The following is a 20,669-nucleotide window of genomic DNA, read 5'->3' on the forward strand; positions in this document are numbered from 1 at the left end:
CATCACTAATTAGTGTAAACAACTGAAAAGCTGTTACACACAGCCAGCAGGCTACCAAGTCTACCACTTCCCTAAGTAGCTAGCTGGGGGCCATAGTGCAATTATACTGTAGCTTATCCTGAAGTTGCACAGTTCCAAACATAATTTTACTCATAAAGTTTAATGTCTTCTTATAGTCTTTCAACATACATACCTGCAATAGTCAATAAATTGATTTCTTCACACAATGGTTATTCTTTAATAGTAGATCTTATACATTATTTATCTTACAAGTTGGTGTGCTTGTCTTTTGGTACATCATGAGGAAAGTATAAGGGGAGATGGTGATTCTTTGAGGAAATAGTAAATATCAACACCTGGCATTTAGATAAATTAAATCAGATGTTGGTGTTTATCCATTGCATTGGAGTTTATGTTAATGCACATCTGTTTACAACAAACAGGGTTCATAACAACTTAAACTATGAAAGAAACAGTCATGTTGACATATTTGGATTTATTCCAAGACATAGTCACAGAATGAATGATAAATCATCCATAATTATTAATAAAAACAAAAAATGAAATAAAAACAACTTAAGAATTCGATATTTAAGCGTTTGTTTTCATTATAATGCACTTTATTAAAAATATATGAATGCTCCATACATAGATCATCAAGATAAATGCCTTAATATTAAAAGCGTTTTGTCTTTCAATATTACTGCACACTTTCATATTGCACTTTTACACTGTATTTAGTGCAATGTATTAAATCCTAGTAAATTGTTTAGGCATATAAATATCCTTTTAAAAATTGTTTTGAACCTTTAAATATAAATATAGATAACAAGCTTGACCACCAGCCTTCCCTTTGCATTTTTTTTAATTCTGGCAAAACTTTTTGATTGAAGTTGCCATCATAATGCCTAGAAAACCCACTGGAAACCCCCTGAAACATCCCCCATCTCCTGCTTCATCTAAGCCTGGTGGCAGACGTGAAGACTTAAACCTGAAATAACAGGTGTAAAATCAGTAATGTCATAACATTGTGCTGGCACTATGAAAGCCACCCCATGAAAATGATTCCCAATATCTTTTTACTGTAGTTTGGCTACCTTTTAAACAAAGTGGTATTCTTTTCTTGTCCTAAGCAATAAAGCTCTCACTATCAACAATGAACATCACATGAAAATAAATCCAATGGATTTGGCATTAACCATGGTTATTTCCTGGAACTATCGTCAAATTGAATGGTAAGCCTATGTTCGACTGAGATCGCAATCTTTGTTGAATGACTTGGTTGAAGGGCATTCTAGCAGACTCTTCTACCTGAAGAAATCACAGATGCATCGTATGTAAGTGCAACTATAACCACATAGTATTATACAATAACTGTAAGATGGTAAAGAAAGCAATATATTATATGATAGCTGAATATACTGTAATATCAGGTCTCAAACTTCCCTCCTGGTTATGTAAAATCAGTGTGAATGACGATTAGGAGAACAAATCAAGATGGTATTCCTATCAGACTGAAGATCCTAGAGGAAACAACAAGATGTAAAGTATATGAATGAGTCACATTGAAGTTGATGATGCTGATTCTCTTTTCCTTTGACCCGTAAGAATATAATTGCACATAGAACACCTGTATTGGACTTCATCATGCATTACAAATTTAAAAAAATAAAATGTTAATAAATAATAACAAAAACAATACAAGATTGATGCATTTGGCCAGCATTTTACATTTGAACAAAAACAAGAAAATAAAAGAAGAGAAACCTATAAAATGCCCATTAAGGTCACAGTGAACTGTAGGACACAACCAGATTTGGCATAAAGATCAATGTATGACTAGCGCTTCCTCGTTTTTAAATGTGGACACAAAATTAATGTTCAGTTTGTTCTTTCTTGAAACCTGCGATTCCCTTTTCCATTGTCCAAGGATTAGTTGAGGTCACAAAAACATTCTCACAGTTCAGGAGATAGGAAGGTGTTTTGGTTTCTCACGATCCAAAGGTGTGGTTCACTGTGGTAGTTGTGTTGCTAGTTGTCATTGCACTCATACAGGTAAAGTGATTATAACAGTACAGTCATTAATGAGATGCTCACAAGCTAAATGTTTGACATTCCAAATACTCTTGGGTCCAAATAGTATTGTGTTCAGATTTCCCTTTAAAAAAGTCACAATTGAATTAGAATGGTGCTTCTAAAAAAAATAAGGTGGTCTTTCTAAACTATCTCGTCTCTATTTCCGAAAGGGGGTTAACCTGCTGAAGCTCTGCCAGAAGGGAGACTTGCATCTTTCAGGTTCAGGGAATTGAAATTCTGATTGTTCCAAGCTGTCTCCTACTAAGTACTGTCCTGGATTCATGGGATCCATAGGAGGGGGGTATCCAGGGGGCACAGACCTATGGCCTAAAATTTGAGAGGAGAGAGATATTAAGGAGGAGGAGAGAGATATTAAGGAGGAGAGAGACATTGAGGAGGAGGAGAGAAATATTAAGGAGGAGGAGAGGACATTGAGGAGGAGGAGAGAGATATTAAGGAGGAGGAGAGAGATATTAAGGAGGAGGAGAGAGATATTAAGGAGGAGGAGAGAGATATTAAGGAGGAGGAGAGAGATATTAAGGAGGAGGAGAGAGATATTAAGGAGGAGGAGAGAGACATTGAGGAGGAGGAGAGAGACATTGAGGAGGAGGAGAGAGATATTAAGGAGGAGGAGAGAGATATTAAGGAGGAGGAGAGAGATATTAAGGAGGAGGAGAGAGATATTAAGGAGGAGGAGAGAGATATTAAGGAGGAGGAGAGAGATATTAAGGAGGAGGAGAGAGATATTAAGGAGGAGGAGAGAGATATTAAGGAGGAGAGAGACATTGAGGAGGAGGAGAGAGATATTAAGGAGGAGGAGAGAGATATTAAGGAGGAGGAGAGAGATATTAAGGAGGAGGAGAGAGATATTAAGGAGGAGGAGAGAGATATTAAGGAGGAGAGAGACATTGAGGAGGAGGAGAGGGATATTAAGGAGGAGGAGAGAGATATTGAGGAGGAGGAGAGGGATATTAAGGAGGAGGAGAGAGATATTAAGGAGAGATATTAAGGAGGAGGAGAGAGATATTAAGGAGGAGGAGAGAGATATTAAGGAGGAGAGAGATATTAAGGAGGAGGAGAGAGATATTAAGGAGGAGAGAGATATTAAGGAGGAGGAGAGAGATATTAAGGAGGAGGAGATAGATATTAAGGAGGAGGAGAGAGATATTAAGGAGGAGGAGAGAGATATTAAGGAGGAGGAGAGAGATGCACTACAGATGGACTAAAAGCAGACACTTAGTAAAACTTGGTTAAGTATGTATTTACCTTTCTGTTTGGTCATTCTTCGCACTGTCATTGCCGCTTGCCGCTTCTGATACTCTGATATCTCAAACCCTGAAAAATATAAATCATTGTTATTGTTAATTTTATTTACCATTTTAATTTGTTGTGCAAATGACCATTTCTTTCACATACACACCTATTTTTTCATCCTCTTGCACCATCTTGCGTTCCTCATGGAAACCTCTGAGCCAGCGAAGTTTCTCCTCCAGCTTCTTGGCCAGGAAGATGTGGATCTCGTCTGAGTCCTTATTACTCAGCTTGAACGCGTTCTTCACACTCACGTTGAAGTCATCATCCCGCCCATCTACGGCATCAACTACATTGTACCTGTCCATATTGATGCGGCCCTTGTAGTACAGAATGTCTCGTCGTATCAAGTCCTGAAGGAAAAGGAAGGGAGGGAGGAGTGGAAGGGAAAACTAAGTAGAGAGCAGATTCTAATTTACTTTGAATCATCTACACTAGTGCTTTGAACACTAGCAAGGTACTGCGAAACCCAGGTGACAGACAGGAAATGAAAAGGCTTGAATTCCTGGCAGCCAGGAAGAAATAATTGCACCCTATCAATTTCCCTGTGACAGACAGGGGTCCATGCTGTAAGCAGCTGCTTCAGATTCCAGGCATCCCGTCCCCATTAGTGATGCTGCTGCGTACTCCTGTATTCCTTTCCCCTCTGAGAGCTTGCGTCACACTTGTCGCAGCTGCCAGCGGTAAACTCTGAGGGACACAACAGCCCTGTGTCCTGTACTGTAAGCCTGTCAGCTACCCCTCACTTCTCTTTGGACATGACGGCCTCTCTTATGTAACAAAACTATTGTCATCCACGTCAGAAGCAGGAATCAATCACAGTTCTGAGGCGATGGAGATCAAAGAAAAGATCTCATAGACAAGCAGAGGTGACTCGGGATGTACAGTATATCCATCAAGAACTGTTACTTCAAGGGACATAATATTCTGTATCACAAGGTTCATTCCATTTCAGGAGCTGAATGAAAGAATTGTGTTCCTGACCATTTTCATTTCAAGCTACAAGTTTGTGAGAGCTACCATCATATTTGAATGATTAAGCTTTTATAAAGACTCGTACCTAAAGAATGGGATTGATTGAGGGTTTAAGAGCTAAGCACTTCATTAATTGAGAATTTCTTAACATGACATTTCAGAATCTCTCAAGAGTTATTGGATGCATTTAAGAACTTTTTTTCTTGAGATGATTCTTTTTTTCATAGTTGTAGAGATTTGTGAATATGACTCAAATGTCTTGTTGGTATTGGGGAGTAAATAAGAATTGCTGTTATATAAACTATCCAACAAGCATGTTTGGTCATAAAAACTGCAGTCATACTGTCCTAAAGCTCTGTCTCTGTCACCACACTGCTGAGGCTAAGCATTTTCTCTTACAATCCTGTGAGACTTTCTGTTTGGCACAATAAATCATTACCCCTTAGGCACACCAAGCTGGTGACGTGATTCTCTTTTTCAAGCCGTGACCTTCATTCGCCTTGAACCTGGGAGGTACAAACACCCCTACTGACTTTGTTGCCATGTTTTATTCACAAACAAATTGAGCAATGGATCACATTTTAGCAAATTCATGCCAACTCTGTCTGCAAAAGAGAGGAGTTAACTAAGCACCTGGGTGCACCAAGACTGGTTCAGATCAATTAAATAGTATTTGTCACCCAGATGTGGCCCCCTTACCTTTTTACACAGAACCATCTGATGGTCGAACAGGAAGAAGACCCTAGTCTGACTCCGCCCATACGGCTGGTAGATCCATGACATCTCCCCAGTGTAGACCAGCTCTGAACTCCTGTCTAGAACATCATCCCCCTGCACAGAGAAATACAAGACTTCAGATCTTTAAACAGGATCAATAATGGTCTGTGATACATAGTCATCAAAACTTAATCATTTTATGCTTATGAAATTAGAAAAGTGGCTAATAAGATACAGGCTTGTAAGACAGGCTTCATCTCATTAACGTTGACTCTTTAGATCTTGAGAGAAGAATCAAATACACTTTTTTTTTTACTTAACATAATTACAGTACCTTAGTGACTGCGCAACTCTGGAAAAACTCTCTTCCAACTAGGTCAGAGTGACCTGATAACGCTAGCTCTCTCTCGTATCAAATACAGGTTAAAGTCTAGCAAAACAGATTCATCCACCTCCTCTTCTCACTCCTGACTAGTTTCATCCTGATTAAATGGAGTGCTTCAAAATGCACTGCATTTGACAGTCTGTGTTTTCTTATTTCATCAAAAGAACAGATGCTCCAAAAGGAGAGATTGGAGAGATATATTTTCCTTTAAAAGAATAAACAGCTTCTTGCCTCTCCAAGCCTTCAACTAGGCTCTACTTGACAGCTTATCAAAAGATGTGCATTGTAAAATACAAACTCTGACCAACACAAACTAGTGCAGTAGCAAAGGAGTGAGTTGACAGAGCAAAACATTCAACTAAAACAGCTTGGTGTATGTTTGTTCCACAGTACTTGTTTGTTCCTCATTCCTGTCACCCTGTCTCAGCCCTACCTCCCAGTCCAGCACAGACGCCTGCCACTGTGCTATCTTCTCAATGTTTTCCAGGCGACGCTTCCGCTCGTTAATCTGCTGAGTGACATTCCTCATTACGGCCAGCGCTGCAGCGACATAACGGTAGTCACTACAAGAGGAGGAGATGATGACACAATGTTACAGTGGTGGCAACTTAAGAAAAAAAGGAACACAAGGCCAACATTAGTACTGTAAATAGTCAGGCATTCAAACTGTGCCACGTCTCTATCGTAGACTTCACTTCACAAAATACTTGTAGCTTAGCATCCACGTCTAGGATCCTCACACCCTCATGGCACCCTTATGTCTCATACAATTAGCCTGAGAGCATAAAGGACCATTCATTCCAGAAGGATCTTTATCAGTAGAAACATCCTTCATCATAACACAGAGGTGAATGTAAATCTTTGATGTGACATTGAGACTGAGGGACAGGTACCTGTGCTCCTGGACAGTGTACTTGAGCAGCTCTGCCAGCTGCAGAGGGTACTTGCAGATCTTCTGGACGGGCGTGAACAGGAAACCGTCAATGGCGATGTCAATCATCTGCTGCACAAGGCGACACGCCTCGAAGAATTGCTGATAGCGGCCATCCTTCATCAGTCGAGAGAGCTCCATGCAGGCATCCACGTGGTTGTTGCAGTACTCCGAATATATCCAAAAGCCATCTTGCTGTAAACAGATAAATGTGTATAGTATGTCTAAAATGCTGAAACAAGCTACAAATGTTTATATTTTTTGTGATTTCACAAAAGTTTTCCATTGAAACTAATAACCAAAGGGAACTGCCATCATCAAGGTTCTCATATGTAAGACAAAGGATGAGATAATGGGCATGTATGTATGATACACAAGCTTTGCTCAAATCTATTGTGAGGGATTACATTTAAAAAACACTTGAAATTCTGAGAGATACAAAAATGCTTACATGCTCTAGGAAGCAGGGACCTATTTCACTGAGATGAGGTTCTTCTGTATTGTACTGCTTCTCCAGGTCTCTGACAAAGCCCATTTGAAACCTGTAGATATCTTCAATGTTCCCAAATATGACCCTCAACTGGTCATCGTTGAACATGTCTCTTCTTTTTTTACATTGTCGGAAGTAACCCTGGCGCAGCAAAGAAAATAAGAAAAAATGTTTTTGTTTCGATCCAATATTAGCGATTGCAGGTTGTTTCATGGCATCTGAAAAAAATGTTTTAACTGCAGTCCATTTAAACAGTTTTGTCTTAGCATAAAAAAGGCATCAGTGCCAAAGATTGCATCATAGTCATTATTTATTCAAATTCTTCCCAGAATAGACCCGGGGGGAAATAAAAGCAGTGAAAATGGCTACAGCTCTATAAGCAAGAGTCTCAGTTAGGCAACTCATCCCCTCTGTGGGAGCTTATTTCTCAGATAACATTTAAAATAAAACATGAAAAATCATATAGTTTCACACTTAAGAGACCATCACGCTTCAATACCCAGTCACCTACACATTACAATTCCCCATGTGATGTTGATTAAACTTTTTTTTTTCTGCATAATTTCCAGATTATGTAATATTTCTGTGGAAACAGAGGGAAAACCAATTTAAAAATTAATAGATCAGATAAGAGCTTTTTGAGTACTTTTTCATGTACTCTACTGGGTGCATTGTTTGACAGAGACAGGCGGAGCGTGAAAGATATGGCGTGCTTTTTACAATATATGCAGGGGAAGAGTGCAGTGTGATGGGAGGGATACCATTTCTGATCCCAGCACTTACACCCCCAGTCATCACTTCTAATCTCTCACTAAAACACTGTAGCCCTGTCACTACTCATTGGAACACCATCACCCTCTGCGGGGTCAGACCCACTGGATGCTTCCGTTTTTCAGGGGTAATGGAAAGAGAGCGTGTGATGCAACTTCCGCTATTGGTTGATAAAAAGGCGACACTCCACCTTAACTCCTCTGCATTTACTGGATTGGTTCAACATTGCAGAAGAGAACCTCCCCTGACAGTTTTTCTTCTCTCATCAGGACCAGAAAGAAACACCGCTCAGGTGTTTATTTTACGCCTGCCCTGCTACGTTAGGCTAGAACACCATTGATTGAAGTTTGCCTCTGAGGGACACGGGAAGCACTGTACTGCATAATCTAATCACTGTAGTGTACAAACGCTGTTATAGCACTGTGGAGATATTGGATATACAGTTTACTGGGTACTTAGATATATTTAAAGAAACTTCTTCAACCTGCATGCTCATGAAATAGCTTATATTTAATTTTTAATCATCACTAGTAACCTGGCTTATCATGCTTTGAATAGTAGTTGGATAATGATCCAAAACAAGGTAATTGTCTATAACCTCTGCCTCACATATGCCCTTTAGTCTCTGGAGGATGTCCTCTAGCCAGCCAAGCCTACCTCACATATGTCCTTCAGGTGTTTGATGTAGTGACGCTCTGTGCTCATAATCTCATTGATTATGTTGGCCCTCATCTGGTCTCTGTCCTGGGCGGGCTGGCCCAGGCACAAGCAGTCGCTGCTGCTGGGGCTGGCATCCGCATGGCCGTTCTGGACCTCACTGGGGCTGGGGCTGGGGCTAGCACCTTCAACTGTCTCTACCGCCGTGTTCTCCTCCTGGTTCACCCACAGCTGAGGACAGCCAAACACAAAATGTCAGCCTGAACAAATATTCAGTAGCATCAACAATCAGGGTTGGGTTGTAAGTATATGATCTAAAATAAACTTAAAATACAAAAAACAACTCCATACTAATTACAAAGCCGTGGGACTTTTTTCTCCCAATTTAAATAAATGTTCAATGCCACTCCTTCAGTTTAACACTGTGCATCATAATTAGATTCAACACAACACCTGTTACAAAAATACAAGTAAACAAATATACATATACTGTACATCAAGTCTTCATTCCTCTGATGCACCTGTAAAAGAGGTACCTGTCAAAAAAAGGTTGTCATTGATCTTGAATTGTAGCGAACACATTGCAAGGGGAAAAAGCCTTTACATCAAATAGGTTGAGCTAAAGCAACAGTATGCATCGAAACAAGAAAAATAAACAAGCATGAAATTGCAAGTTAGGCTTAGTACACCACTGTGACTGCACAATAGAGCTTTAAGCAAGAGCGCTTACACGATGTAAGGCAGAGATAGGGGGAATTTAAAACAGAGTTTTGCTACTGATAAATGTGACAGTTGATAGGCCGCACTGTATTATCACTGTGTTTCAACAGTGGCTCCTGAAAGTCTGTTTCCCATTGGAGCCATGTTCAAATTGATAGTGATAGACCATGTAATAACTTAACCTAATGAACAATATAAATATACACCACATGCAGTGCCTTTAAAAAAATATGAATTCTCCTTGACTTATTCCACATTTTGTTGTGTTACAGCCTGAATTCAAAATGGATGACATTTATTTTTTTCCTTCCTCACCCATCTACACACGATATCCCTTAATGACAAAGTGAAAACATGTTTTAGAAATTTTTGCACATTTCTTGAAAATGAACTAGAGAAATATCTAATTTACATACGTATTCAAACCCCTGAGTCAACACATCGTAGAAGCACCTTTGGCAGTGATTACAGCTTTGAATCGTCTTGGGTATGTCTACATCAGCTTTGCACATCTGGATTTTGAGATTTTCTCTCATTCTTCTTTGCGGACTTTCTCAAGCTCTGTTAAGTTAGATGGGGAGCGGCGGTGAACAGCAATCTTCAAGTCTTACCACAGATTTCAATGGGATTCAAGTCTGGCCTTTGGCTGGGCCACTCAAGGACTTTCCCATTCTTGTTCTGAAGCCAATCCAGCGTTGCTTTGGCTGTATGCTTAGGGCCATTGTCCTGTTGGAACAAACTGCCTGAGCCCCGGTCTCAGGTAGTTTGCACTCTGAAGTAGGTTCTCATCCAGGATTTGCCTGTATTTGGCTTCATTCATTCCTCCCTCTATCCTTACCAGTCTCTCAGTCCCTGCTGCTAAAAAGCATCAGGTGTTAGACGAGTGATGAGCTGTGCCTTGTTTTCTCCAGACATAGTGCTTTGCATTCAGGCCAAAAAGTTAAATTCTTTGTGTCATCAGACCACAGAATGTTTTGCATTTATTTCCGGTTGTTCAGTTTGGTTGGACGGACAGCACTAGACAGAGTCTAGGTAGTTCCATATTCTTTAAATTTCCCAATGATGGAAAGCACTCTGCTCTTGGAAACGTTCAACACTCTAGAAATGGTTTTATAAACTTCCCCAGATATATGCCTCTACAGACAGTTCTTTGGACTTCATGGTACAGTTTATGCTCTGACATGCACTGTAAACTGTGAAACCTTACAATGACGTGTGTTTCTTTCTAAATTATGTCCAAACTATTAGATGACATCGTAAGGATGATCAATGGAAACTGGATGCACCTGAGCTCAATTTGAACTCTCATAGCAAACGGGTGTGAATACTTACAGTATGTTAATTAGATATTTCCGCATTTAATTTCAATATATCTGAAAAAATATATAAAAACATGTTTTCACTTGGGTGAGAAAAAAAAATATTTAATCAATTTTGAATTCAGGCTGTAACACAACAAAATGTTGAATAAGTCAATGGGTATGAATATTTTCAGAAGGCACTGTAGTTCTGAAAATTAACAGTTTGCATATGTTTACATCGAACTCAAATATCAGGACTCAATAGAGCAGGGATGGCAACTGGTCGTGACACGCCTTTTGTAGGCCCACGGATCAATAGTAGAATACACAAGGTGCAATTTAGAAATGTGGTTGTGCATCAGCAGTTTGTCTCTTGTTATCTCAGTCACTGACAGTCACTCCATTAGCCCATGTCAGCATTTTTTTTTTTATATCGGTAAATTAGTGTAGCGGCCAGCTATCTAAAGATGTACTAATCATGGTCGAATTGCCAAATTACCAAAAACATTTGCTTAGGGCCCCCATAAGGCTAGGGCCGGCTCTGACTGCATGTGTGTGTATGGATGTAGGTAGGCAGACCTGCGAGCCACTGCGGCCCCTCAAGATGAGTTCTGATTTTTTGGTGGCCCCCACCCCCATCAAAGTTACCCATCCCTGCCCTAGAATAACTGAGGAACACTCACAGTGAAACGCCCAACTTGTCAAAAACGTTGTTTTTTTTTATTCATAAAGTGCTGTGACTATGTCGAGCAGAAAGCTGTAACTGAGGTACAAAGCAAAAATGTTCTATGATGTTGCCGTGGTTATTAAACTGAAAGTGATATGGAATTCCACCTTTTCTTTTTAATTGTCATATTATGATATTACAGACTGAAGGTGGATCTTTTGGACATGGATTTGGGTGTTCTTGGAAAGAAATTAAGCGTTGGTTAACACACACACAGATAAGAAATAACATTGCATTACAAAAGGGATAAAACCATGAAAAAATGTATACAATGTCCTTCTACGCAGTATTCATTGTTTGATTACAATCTGATACCTCCTAGTTGAAGGAGTCACAGGAGTTGTGAGCGCATTTGTGCATCGGTTTCTTGAAGGCATCTCAAAGAATGAACTGTCACTTTGTGTAATCCTCAAAGGGAACTAATTTTAGCATCCTTGCCAGAGAACACAGGGTAGGTAGCTGACTCCTAATGCCCATCTACATAATCATGATGTTTTTCAGGAGAATACACATTTCAAAGCCAGCCATGAAGCAACTGTGTTGTTAATGGGCACATTGCCATCTAGGATATGAGGGTACTATGTTCCCATAGAATTCTCTTACTATTTCTTGTCACACAAAGAAAATCAACACATGAAATGAGATGAGATCGAAATGAGATGAGATCAGTCTGTAGATTCAGTCAAATTGAAAAAAGATGAGGCTGAAACATTTACTCCAGAGAGTTTTGCTCAATCGTCCTGACATATATGATATCTGTTTGTAATATGAGGTAGTTGTTTAACTTTGATGGTGGCCATTAATGAGACCAGCTACTGTAAGTTAGTTATCGGTTATGCTGTTTTGTCCTTCAGCACTACTTGGGTAACCAACCACACTTTGAGAGACCGCACATAAAGAAGATGGGTATAAAGCATATGCCAATATATGTTACAAACACTAGACCCTGCCATAATATACATAGAGTCATGGGACCCTTCTGATGTGGCCATACAAGAGTCACAAATGGCCTCTGTTGTAAGTAATCTTTTCCAGACATCTGGTCTCAGTGCGGGCCGGCTCGAAGAGTTAGCCCCCTCAGTTCAAACTTTAGCCCCCTCAGTTTAAGTTTTAAGTCCCTATATAAAAATAGCAAAAAAAGTTTAACTGATTGAGTGACAGGTTAGCGGGTGAAAAAATCTGTATCTCCGCTGCGCTGTGTAAGCACAATGGACAGGGCGCACTGCAGTGTGTGTAGGGGGGCTATGGAAAGCACAGGGCGGTTAGGTGTAACTCCTTTGGGTTTACATAAAAAGCGGGGGAAAACGCTTCTCATCTCTCATCTTTGTGGTAGGCTAAGTGACCGTGATACGCCTCCGTCTGTAATATTTGATTTTGATTTATAAGGTTGGGGTCAAGTTTACCGTTGAAACTGCTTTACTCTTAGCTAGCTGTAGCTAGCATCCTTCCACAAACGGCGCAAGGATAATGGCTCCACCACAGCCACCTCCACTGTTCCTGATGATCTTGGAACAAAGGAGCCAGCCCAGGTTAGCCTAGAATCCTGCCCAGGCCGCAAGTTTTCTGTCCCAAAAACTTTCATGTAATAGCATCTGGTTCATAGGAAGAGAGTGGCTGGAATACTCGGTTTTATGCAGATGCTGCATTTTGTTTCCCAAACAACGCAGACAAGGCCTTCACCCAGGTTGGGTATTCTAACTGGAAGAATTCTATTGATAGAACCAAAGGATATGATGCACCACCACCAGCTCCAAGCAAATGACACAGTTAGGTAAGTACAAAATCTCCAGCAATATCTGGTGGACAGTACAGTAGGCCAACAGGACAGAGGAGAAGAGACTGAGTGTAAAAGACTGTTCTTCAGCACGAGTCAGAAATGTCAGAACGATTTAGCGAACACAACAGCCAACTGGTGGAGGCCCTGTGTGTCCTTAACACAGAGAGCAATGACTTTCTAGATCTGAAAAAGGGGAAACCACTGCTGGATCTAAGCAAAACAGATTTGGTGGAAGCTTAGTTTAGTGTTGCTCGCCAGTTTTTGCAGACTGAAATCGCCCGCTCTGGCTCCAATGAGGACAAATGGAGCCCACTTGATATTCTGCAATGATTCCCCGAGCCTCTCTCCGTTATGCTGACTGCACTGAAACATGGACTGACTTTTGAGGCGTCCACAGCTACATGCAAGAACTCATTTTCCACTTTAACAAACGAGTTCCGTCAACACAGAAGAAGCATGCTACATCCGAGAAAAGCTCAACTCATCCAAATGGCAAGAAGATTTTGGGGAGAATGGAATGATCGATTACTCAAGTTCCACAGTGCAACAAGGAGGCTGCAACTCTTTAGGAAAGGTAAGATTGAAATAATCTAGCTGTTTGGTTTTTATCAAAATATTGCTTTAGTGTGTAGGGCGCTGCCCATGGTGTTGATAGAGAGCAGCAAAATTATGTGCCATTGAACCTGTCACTTCTTTTTGTAACGTTTATGTTTATTGTGGTATAGCGGGATATAAGCAGAATTCAATATAATTCCAATGTAAGAACCCAAATGACACCCCTGGGTAAAGCTACATATGGATATGTTTCATCATAGAAATAGATACTATTGTGGTTTTCTTGGTAACCTATTGGTTTGAGTTTCTGTAAATGGAACTGTACTTGTTAGAAACGTGTTTATGGTAGGCTGGCGTTGCTTAAATGATTACGTGGGTCAAATTTGATTCACAGAAGTGTATTGTGGCATATCACAACGTGTTGCTGAACTCATGAGCGAGTGCCATGATTTTCCATGTTTGAAGCGGGCCTATAGGCCTATTTATTTGGCAAGACAGCTGTGCACGGTTGCATCTCACTGTAGTAGGCTGTAGGCTATGTTTTGGTTATTTGGATCTCCATTTGCCTTTTGTTTACTGTGTGTTTACTGTTAATGTAACTAGCCTAAATATAGATTGTGTCAAGCCTTCATTGATCAGATATTTTGTTTACTAGGCCTACTACTTGGTTTCCTGCTGTTTTGGTCTGTTCACATTTATTCACATTCGCAGTTGTGTCGGTATTCCAAGCCAAACTGCACAAAGGTGCTATCTAGACCCTAAATGGGTTCTTCAGCTGTCCCCATAGGAGAACCCTTTGAAGACCACTTTTTGTCCTCGGTAGAACTCTTTTGGTTCCATGTAGAACCATTTCCACAGACGGTTGTAATTGGACTCCAAAAGGGTTCTATCTGGAACCAAAAAGGGTTTTACATGGAACCAAAAAGGGTTCTTCAAAGCGTTCTCCTATAGGACAGCCAAAAACAACTTTTAGAACCCTTTTTTCTAAGAGTGTGCTAGTCAGTATTTTTGTTTGCATGCATGAATAAGTATGCTTCTACTTTCATCATTAAGTTTGCATTATTTGGGTAAGACAGCTGTGTGTATGGCTGCATTCACATATGCTGTTTGAAAAGATGAATTGCTCGATCTTGTAGCCTATACTCATTACCAAAACGGCCTAGCTGTAGGGTGCTGTCCATTGTGCTGATAAAGCACAGCAGAGATAGGCTAAAGATTTCAAAATCACTCAATGATCTCATCATTTGAACTTGATGTTTCTTATGGTATAGCATGATTATATACGCAGAATTCAATATAATTCCAATGCAAGAACCCACCCCAAAAAATCCCCCTCGCCGATTTCAAGAGCCCCCTAAGTCACTTGATCCTGGCGATGGGTCTGTCTCAGTGCTTGATGGTACTCTGTGTACACGGTTTATCTCAGCCTGAGCTCATTGTCCATGGGTGTCTATTTAGGTCCCACTCTCTCTGTTTCCTTGGACCAGTGGACAAAAGCTGTATGGTAAATTCATAGGATTGGTGCAATAATCCAGAAATGCTCTTAAGATTTTAGAAAATGTACTGAAAATAACTTCCAACATGCCAACAAATCCAGTTACATAAAATAGCCATTAAATAACTTTTATTTGAGTCACTCATCACTTATCCACCTGTTTGATATGCCCTGTCCTCTGCTAAAAGGGTGGTCATACATGTTTCATCATTCAGATCTGAGATGAATCAATGCCTCAGTGCTCGCTTTTCAGTTTAGTGAGAGAGCAGATAGTGAGAATAAGAGTGAAAGGAGAATGAAAGAAAGAGATTGAGTGGAAAGAGATAGATAGAGTGTGCGAGAGGGAGTGGAGAGCAAAGCAGAGCCCACCACTCACTTTCAAGGCCAACTTGGAAAAGGTTTCCTACAATTTTCCCAAGTTGGAAATGAACACATTTCTATTTGTTTGTTTAGATTTTGGTGGAAGCACTTTATCAATTAAGAATGAACAATAACTATTCTCTATGCTTGTTTGAGATTCCATAGTTCAACCTTGATGCCATTACAAGCTTGACACTTGAAGCATGGTGTTGTCGGCAAATGGAAGCAGTAGTATCAAAGCTACAAGATGTTAGATATGGGGTGGTCCAATGTGCAGTGAGATGCTAGTTAAAACAGATGCTTTGAAATTCTTGCTGAAACTATTAAACGCACCTTGGTAGTCGTGTTTTGGAACCTTGGAGCTGCTATAGGGTTGATATAGAAAACCTGTTTTGTTTGAGGTTGTGGTGGGTGGGGTTCAACCTTTGGAGAGAAAAACATGACATACCTTGTTCAGACTCATTTGTAGCAGAGTGAGAAGGCTAGTAGTGATAACCACCAAGTATTAACTACTCACTTTTCTGATGTCTTCTTGTTTTCACAAGTATTTCATTTGGAGACTAGTAAAAATGTTTAGTTGCTGTGATATTACCATGGCATAATCATATTTTTATCAATATCCAATCATCATCATCACCATCAAAGCCTAAAATATCTGCCTTCAAAACGGGGCAGTCAATCAATAATTATTAATGATAAGGCAGTGTCAAATGAGTAGTGGGGAAGCTACTCTGAAAATATAGTTTACCAAGCTACCTATTACTTCACACAGGAAGAAGTTATGCTATATAGTTTGCTATATAACTATAGTTTAAAAATATAGTTTACTTAACTAAAGTTACTTTGAAGAAATAGTTCACTTCATCCAAACTACTTTGCGAAAAATTATTATACATCTGAAATTTCTACAAACTGCAAGAACAGCTCACTTTAGGGTCATACGTTAACAGAATTTGTTTTTAGCCTATTAAACACAAAAACGATGTTTTAAGTTAGAATTAGGCAGGACTGATGCCCAAAAAGAAAATAAATTATTGCCCCAAAAAAAGGTAGTGTGTAGTTCCAGTAGTGTGTAGTTGTGTGTAGTTCCACACAAGGCAAAAACAACATTTATTATCTACTGAAAACACTACATAGATTGAATTTAGTTCAACTACCACCAAGCTACTGCAAAATGTAGTTAAATTACTAGTTGAACTCTGTGTAGTTTACTACTCCTCAACACTGATAATCTATTACACCATTGTGAATAGGTGGTGAACCCTTGTGTTCTGGTTGATAGGCAAGACATGGTGCAGCACAGAATGAGAAAATCGTTGATGGCTCCACTCACCCTCACAAAGCTGGCTGGGAACCATCCTTCTTCATCGTCAATCTGTCCCCACCACCAGTCCTTATTTGATGCATCGAGGACCTTGATTACATCCCCCGCCTTAAATGCCAACTCCCTGTCGGCCATGGTGACATGATCCCATACTGCCTCAGCGCTGACGATGGATCCTCCACTGATCAACTGTGAGGGTGAGGATAGGGGAGAGGAGAGAAGGGAAGTGAGATGTGAAAGAGAAGAGAGAAGAGAAAAAGAGAAGAGAGGAGAGGGAAAAGGGGATATTGGGGTGAGGGGAGAGAGGGGGAAGAGGGAAAATGGGGGGAAAAGGGTGAGAGAGGAGTGTACGGGCTTATTAGTACTCTAGTTCTCATTCAACTTCTAGCAAAAGGGCAGGAGGGCACTGTCAAGTCTTGGTGATCATATCTGAGTTTTTAACCAACTTATCTACAAACACATAGTGTGCAAAGCTGTCAAGGGTTGCTACTTAGAATAATCTAAAATATATACTACATGTTGATTTGTTTAACACTTTCTTGGTTACTACATGATTCCATATGTGTTATTTCATAGTTTTGATGTCTTCACTATTATTCTACAATGTAGAAAATAGTCAAAATAATGAAAAACCCTTGAATGAGTAGGTGTGTCCAAACTTTTGACTGGTGTGTAAATATATATACTTCATTTTTTGAAATGATTTGCTCTAATCTTCTCCAATATTAAATCCACCATAAGTGCCCAGACAAACACAACCAACTAACTAAAAGACACCAAAGTTTCGTTCCACCATCGATCATACCACCGATGGACACTGCAATAGGATTAAGTATAAGATCGAGTAGTGGGTAGAGATGACTCAAGGATGATACTCTAACAGACACATGCCTATTTGTGTCCACCCTGAGGGAATACCTCCTTCTACAGATGATCAATCTTAATCTAGGGTTTAGACATGAAAGTGGGGAGATCTAAAACTGCTCAAATGAAGTCTCATGAAGAGGAATGATTGTGTTAATATTTCCCCATCCGTATTGCCACAGTATAAGCCAGGTCAAACAAAACAAATTCAGTTTGACCCCCCTATTAATTGTATCACCCACAATGGTTAAAATATTTTATTACACCTGTGCCACTTTTTGTCTTTCCACTCCCTCTCACAAAATGGCCCTGGGTTTGTCAGCAAAATCTGTAATTGGCCTTATTCTGTCTAAAACAGATTTACTGTACATAATACACTTCTCCCCAGTGTAAAATATACATGTTACATAAGATGATCGGTAGTACACGGTTCAGTCAAACTACTAAGAAAAGCAGTTAAATATGCCCAGAAAATATACAAATCAACCAAATCTCTTCTTGTCTCAAAACTCAACAATCTACAGTATAGTGTAAAAAGCTGAATATAAACATAAAGGATAGCCTATTGCTCTAGAGAGCTTTGTGTAGTTGGCTATAGCTTTTTGTAGTTGGCTAGAGCTTTGTGTAGTTGGCTAGAGCTTTGTGTAGTTGGCTGGAATGCAATGCAGGCTCAAGGAGCCGGCACACCATATTGAAACAGGGTGCAGGCTGGTAGATACTACATTTGTACATTGACCCGGATTACACAGCCAAGCTGTTATGGTCAATAAATCCCTAAAACATAGCTGTAGTTGCTCTGCTTGGAGTGACTGTTTTTCTCATAATCCCAAAACAAGCAACAAACTTTGCCATAATTTGTGTTTTACTCAACACCGTTTCTCTAATATATGCAGAGAATGCAGAGAAAAACCTACCCTCCATTCACATGTTAATGTCATGACCTATTCCAGGTTACAGAAGGTCAACTGACTTTATGTAGGCTATTAACATAATTAACATTTCTATAAACAAAGATTTATGCAATAGACCACAGGTGCCATTGTCTGAGCTCTGGAATCATAATAACATCATGAGTGAAACAAAAAAGGTGATAGCCCAAACAATGAGAGATACAACAGAATTAAAACAGACAAGCTCTCACAGTAATATACAAATGTACAAGTCAACATGTCTGTCCACTGATAAATGTGGCAAGAGTGCTCACTCTCCACAATAACTCACAAGCTCAAGAATATAAAGAGGTATTTTTGCTCCACATGCATCTCCATGTGAATTCCACCCCTGCCTGCATTAAATATGCACACCCATGTTTTGATTTGACAACCTACCTTTCGCTTCCTCATAATACAACTAATGAATAATCATGTCTTTTTTTAAAGGAATGTCTGCATACTGACAGTATTAGTGTTATTACACTACCAGAGCATTGCCTTTTTGTAATACAGCTATTTTATCTCCTGTGAGACTCATTGCATCACCATTTGTTTTACTGGGACCCTGCAATATGAACAGCACTGTAAGCATTCCATACAGCAGAGAAACAGTAGGTCTATCTTGAATTAGGTTGCAAACACACACACAACAAAACATGCAATCATATTCATAGCATCTGTAGAATTGTCACTATGAAAAGGAAAACTGCATTATATTTAGCCTACTTTACAAAACATGATGCATATATATACGCATACTATTTAGGCCTACCCACTGTCATTCACTAAAAGCAATGGAAATACAACCATATGCCTATGTTGCACCACGGGGCCTACAGTGAGATATAGTAGAAGCATGGAAGAATAGACATAAAAACTACTTCAATATCAACGTAAAACCATTAGAACAGGGTCAATAATTTTTTTAAGACAGACAACTCTACGTTCGATAACAAATAATAACATTATTAGGCTATATGCTAGATGATACTGTTTGTTTGCATTGCACCCATTAGCTCTAAGACATGACATGTTGGTCGGTACAAAATGTTATCTACACAGCCATTTAGAGCTTACATGCTGAATAATGACATTATTCTAATATATTCTATTCTATTATTAAATCGCGTTCTTTCAATCCTACCAGATCAAGAAGATGATGTGATAAGACCTCATTTATTTCACCCGAGCACCATTGCCAAGTAGGCTAATCAACAGAACCCACATGCGGGATGTGTTTTACAACATGCCAATAAAAAAATATTTACGAGGGAACAGAGGCCAAGGAACCTTTCCTTTAAATCTGTATAACCAATCTGGCGCTCCGTGACTGCCATATTCTACTGATGGTCGACATGTTAAAGAAAAGGTAAACCACAAACAAGATATGAAAAAATAGAATATACCAGCGCCATTCAAATCGTGATGAGGCCATGTTGAAGCCCTGTGTTCCTCCATAAGAACGCGCATTCGCTCCCACTTCCTTGCCTCCACTGCACGCCGTGCGTAGGCTAAACTTGCGTGCGGGCTGCGATTATCCATACGCACACTGAGGCACAGTATCAGCAACCACTAACCACACAAACATAAGCATCATATACGATGATTACGATCATGCAAATTATAATTTTCATATCCAAGGTCATAATGTAGTACATGAGCGCAACAAAATGCAATCGGTTAAGGTGCAGATTATTGTACACCAACATTTTGTGTGATTGTTCATCATTTTATCCAAATGCAAGGAAAAATATATAAATCTCTAATTATATCCTCTTTCACATAATATTGTATTCATGTTTATAACTCTTACAGAATCATCCTCACCATCATCATCCTCATCATCATCCGAGTCTCCACCGTTAGTTCCCTTTCCACTCTGACACCCGTAGTCTGCTAGTTTCCCGATTTGACGATTTGAGTGCCGTTTTGCATTAGCAGGTAGGGTCTTTGCATGCACTAAAATTGTGACGGTAACGTAGCCACTGTAGAATGCTACTACTGCATCTCTCCCTGCGTAGTGGGGAGCAAAAGCCTGGGCGGTGCTTCATGCATAGAAGAACATACCACAGACGCAAATTGGGGGCTCATCATTTATTGTTCCTATCTATGCTTTAAAATGGGTGTCCTAACCTCGTGACGCTTGCTCATCAAAACATAGTTACAATCACAGCCCTGAAATACTCAACAAAAGGAACATAAACAGACACTGCGTTCGGGTTGCGATGGTTGTTCTATTGGACTGTGTCAATTTGCAATTAAAATGTCATAATTTCATTATAGGCCTAGGCTACTGTAACA

General features: G+C 39.8%; 1 protein-coding gene across 4 annotated transcripts; it reads right to left on the minus strand.

The window, feature by feature from the left end:
- Positions 1-210: 210 nt before the first annotated feature.
- LOC129868600 (rho guanine nucleotide exchange factor 9-like) lies at positions 211-20,317 on the minus strand. 4 transcript variants are annotated; one of them, XM_055942716.1, is made up of 11 exons: positions 20,196-20,317; positions 16,582-16,761; positions 15,582-15,671; positions 8,314-8,544; positions 6,847-7,026; positions 6,358-6,590; positions 5,898-6,027; positions 5,062-5,193; positions 3,497-3,740; positions 3,343-3,411; positions 211-2,403 (listed from the first exon to the last, which is right to left on the minus strand). In XM_055942716.1, exons 1-11 carry the CDS (start codon positions 20,214-20,216, stop codon positions 2,234-2,236), a joined length of 1,680 nt encoding a protein of 559 aa, XP_055798691.1. In that variant the 5' UTR covers positions 20,217-20,317; the 3' UTR covers positions 211-2,233. The 4 variants fall into 4 exon arrangements, with proteins under 4 accessions (XP_055798691.1, XP_055798692.1, XP_055798693.1 ...); XM_055942717.1 differs by lacking the exon at positions 20,196-20,317 and adding an exon at positions 19,775-19,916; XM_055942718.1 differs by lacking the exon at positions 20,196-20,317 and adding an exon at positions 19,513-19,586.
- Between the last annotated feature and the right edge of the window lie 352 nt (positions 20,318-20,669).

The sequence above is a fragment of the Salvelinus fontinalis genome, chromosome 13 (genome assembly GCF_029448725.1).
Source record: "Salvelinus fontinalis isolate EN_2023a chromosome 13, ASM2944872v1, whole genome shotgun sequence".
NCBI lineage: Eukaryota > Metazoa > Chordata > Actinopteri > Salmoniformes > Salmonidae > Salvelinus > Salvelinus fontinalis.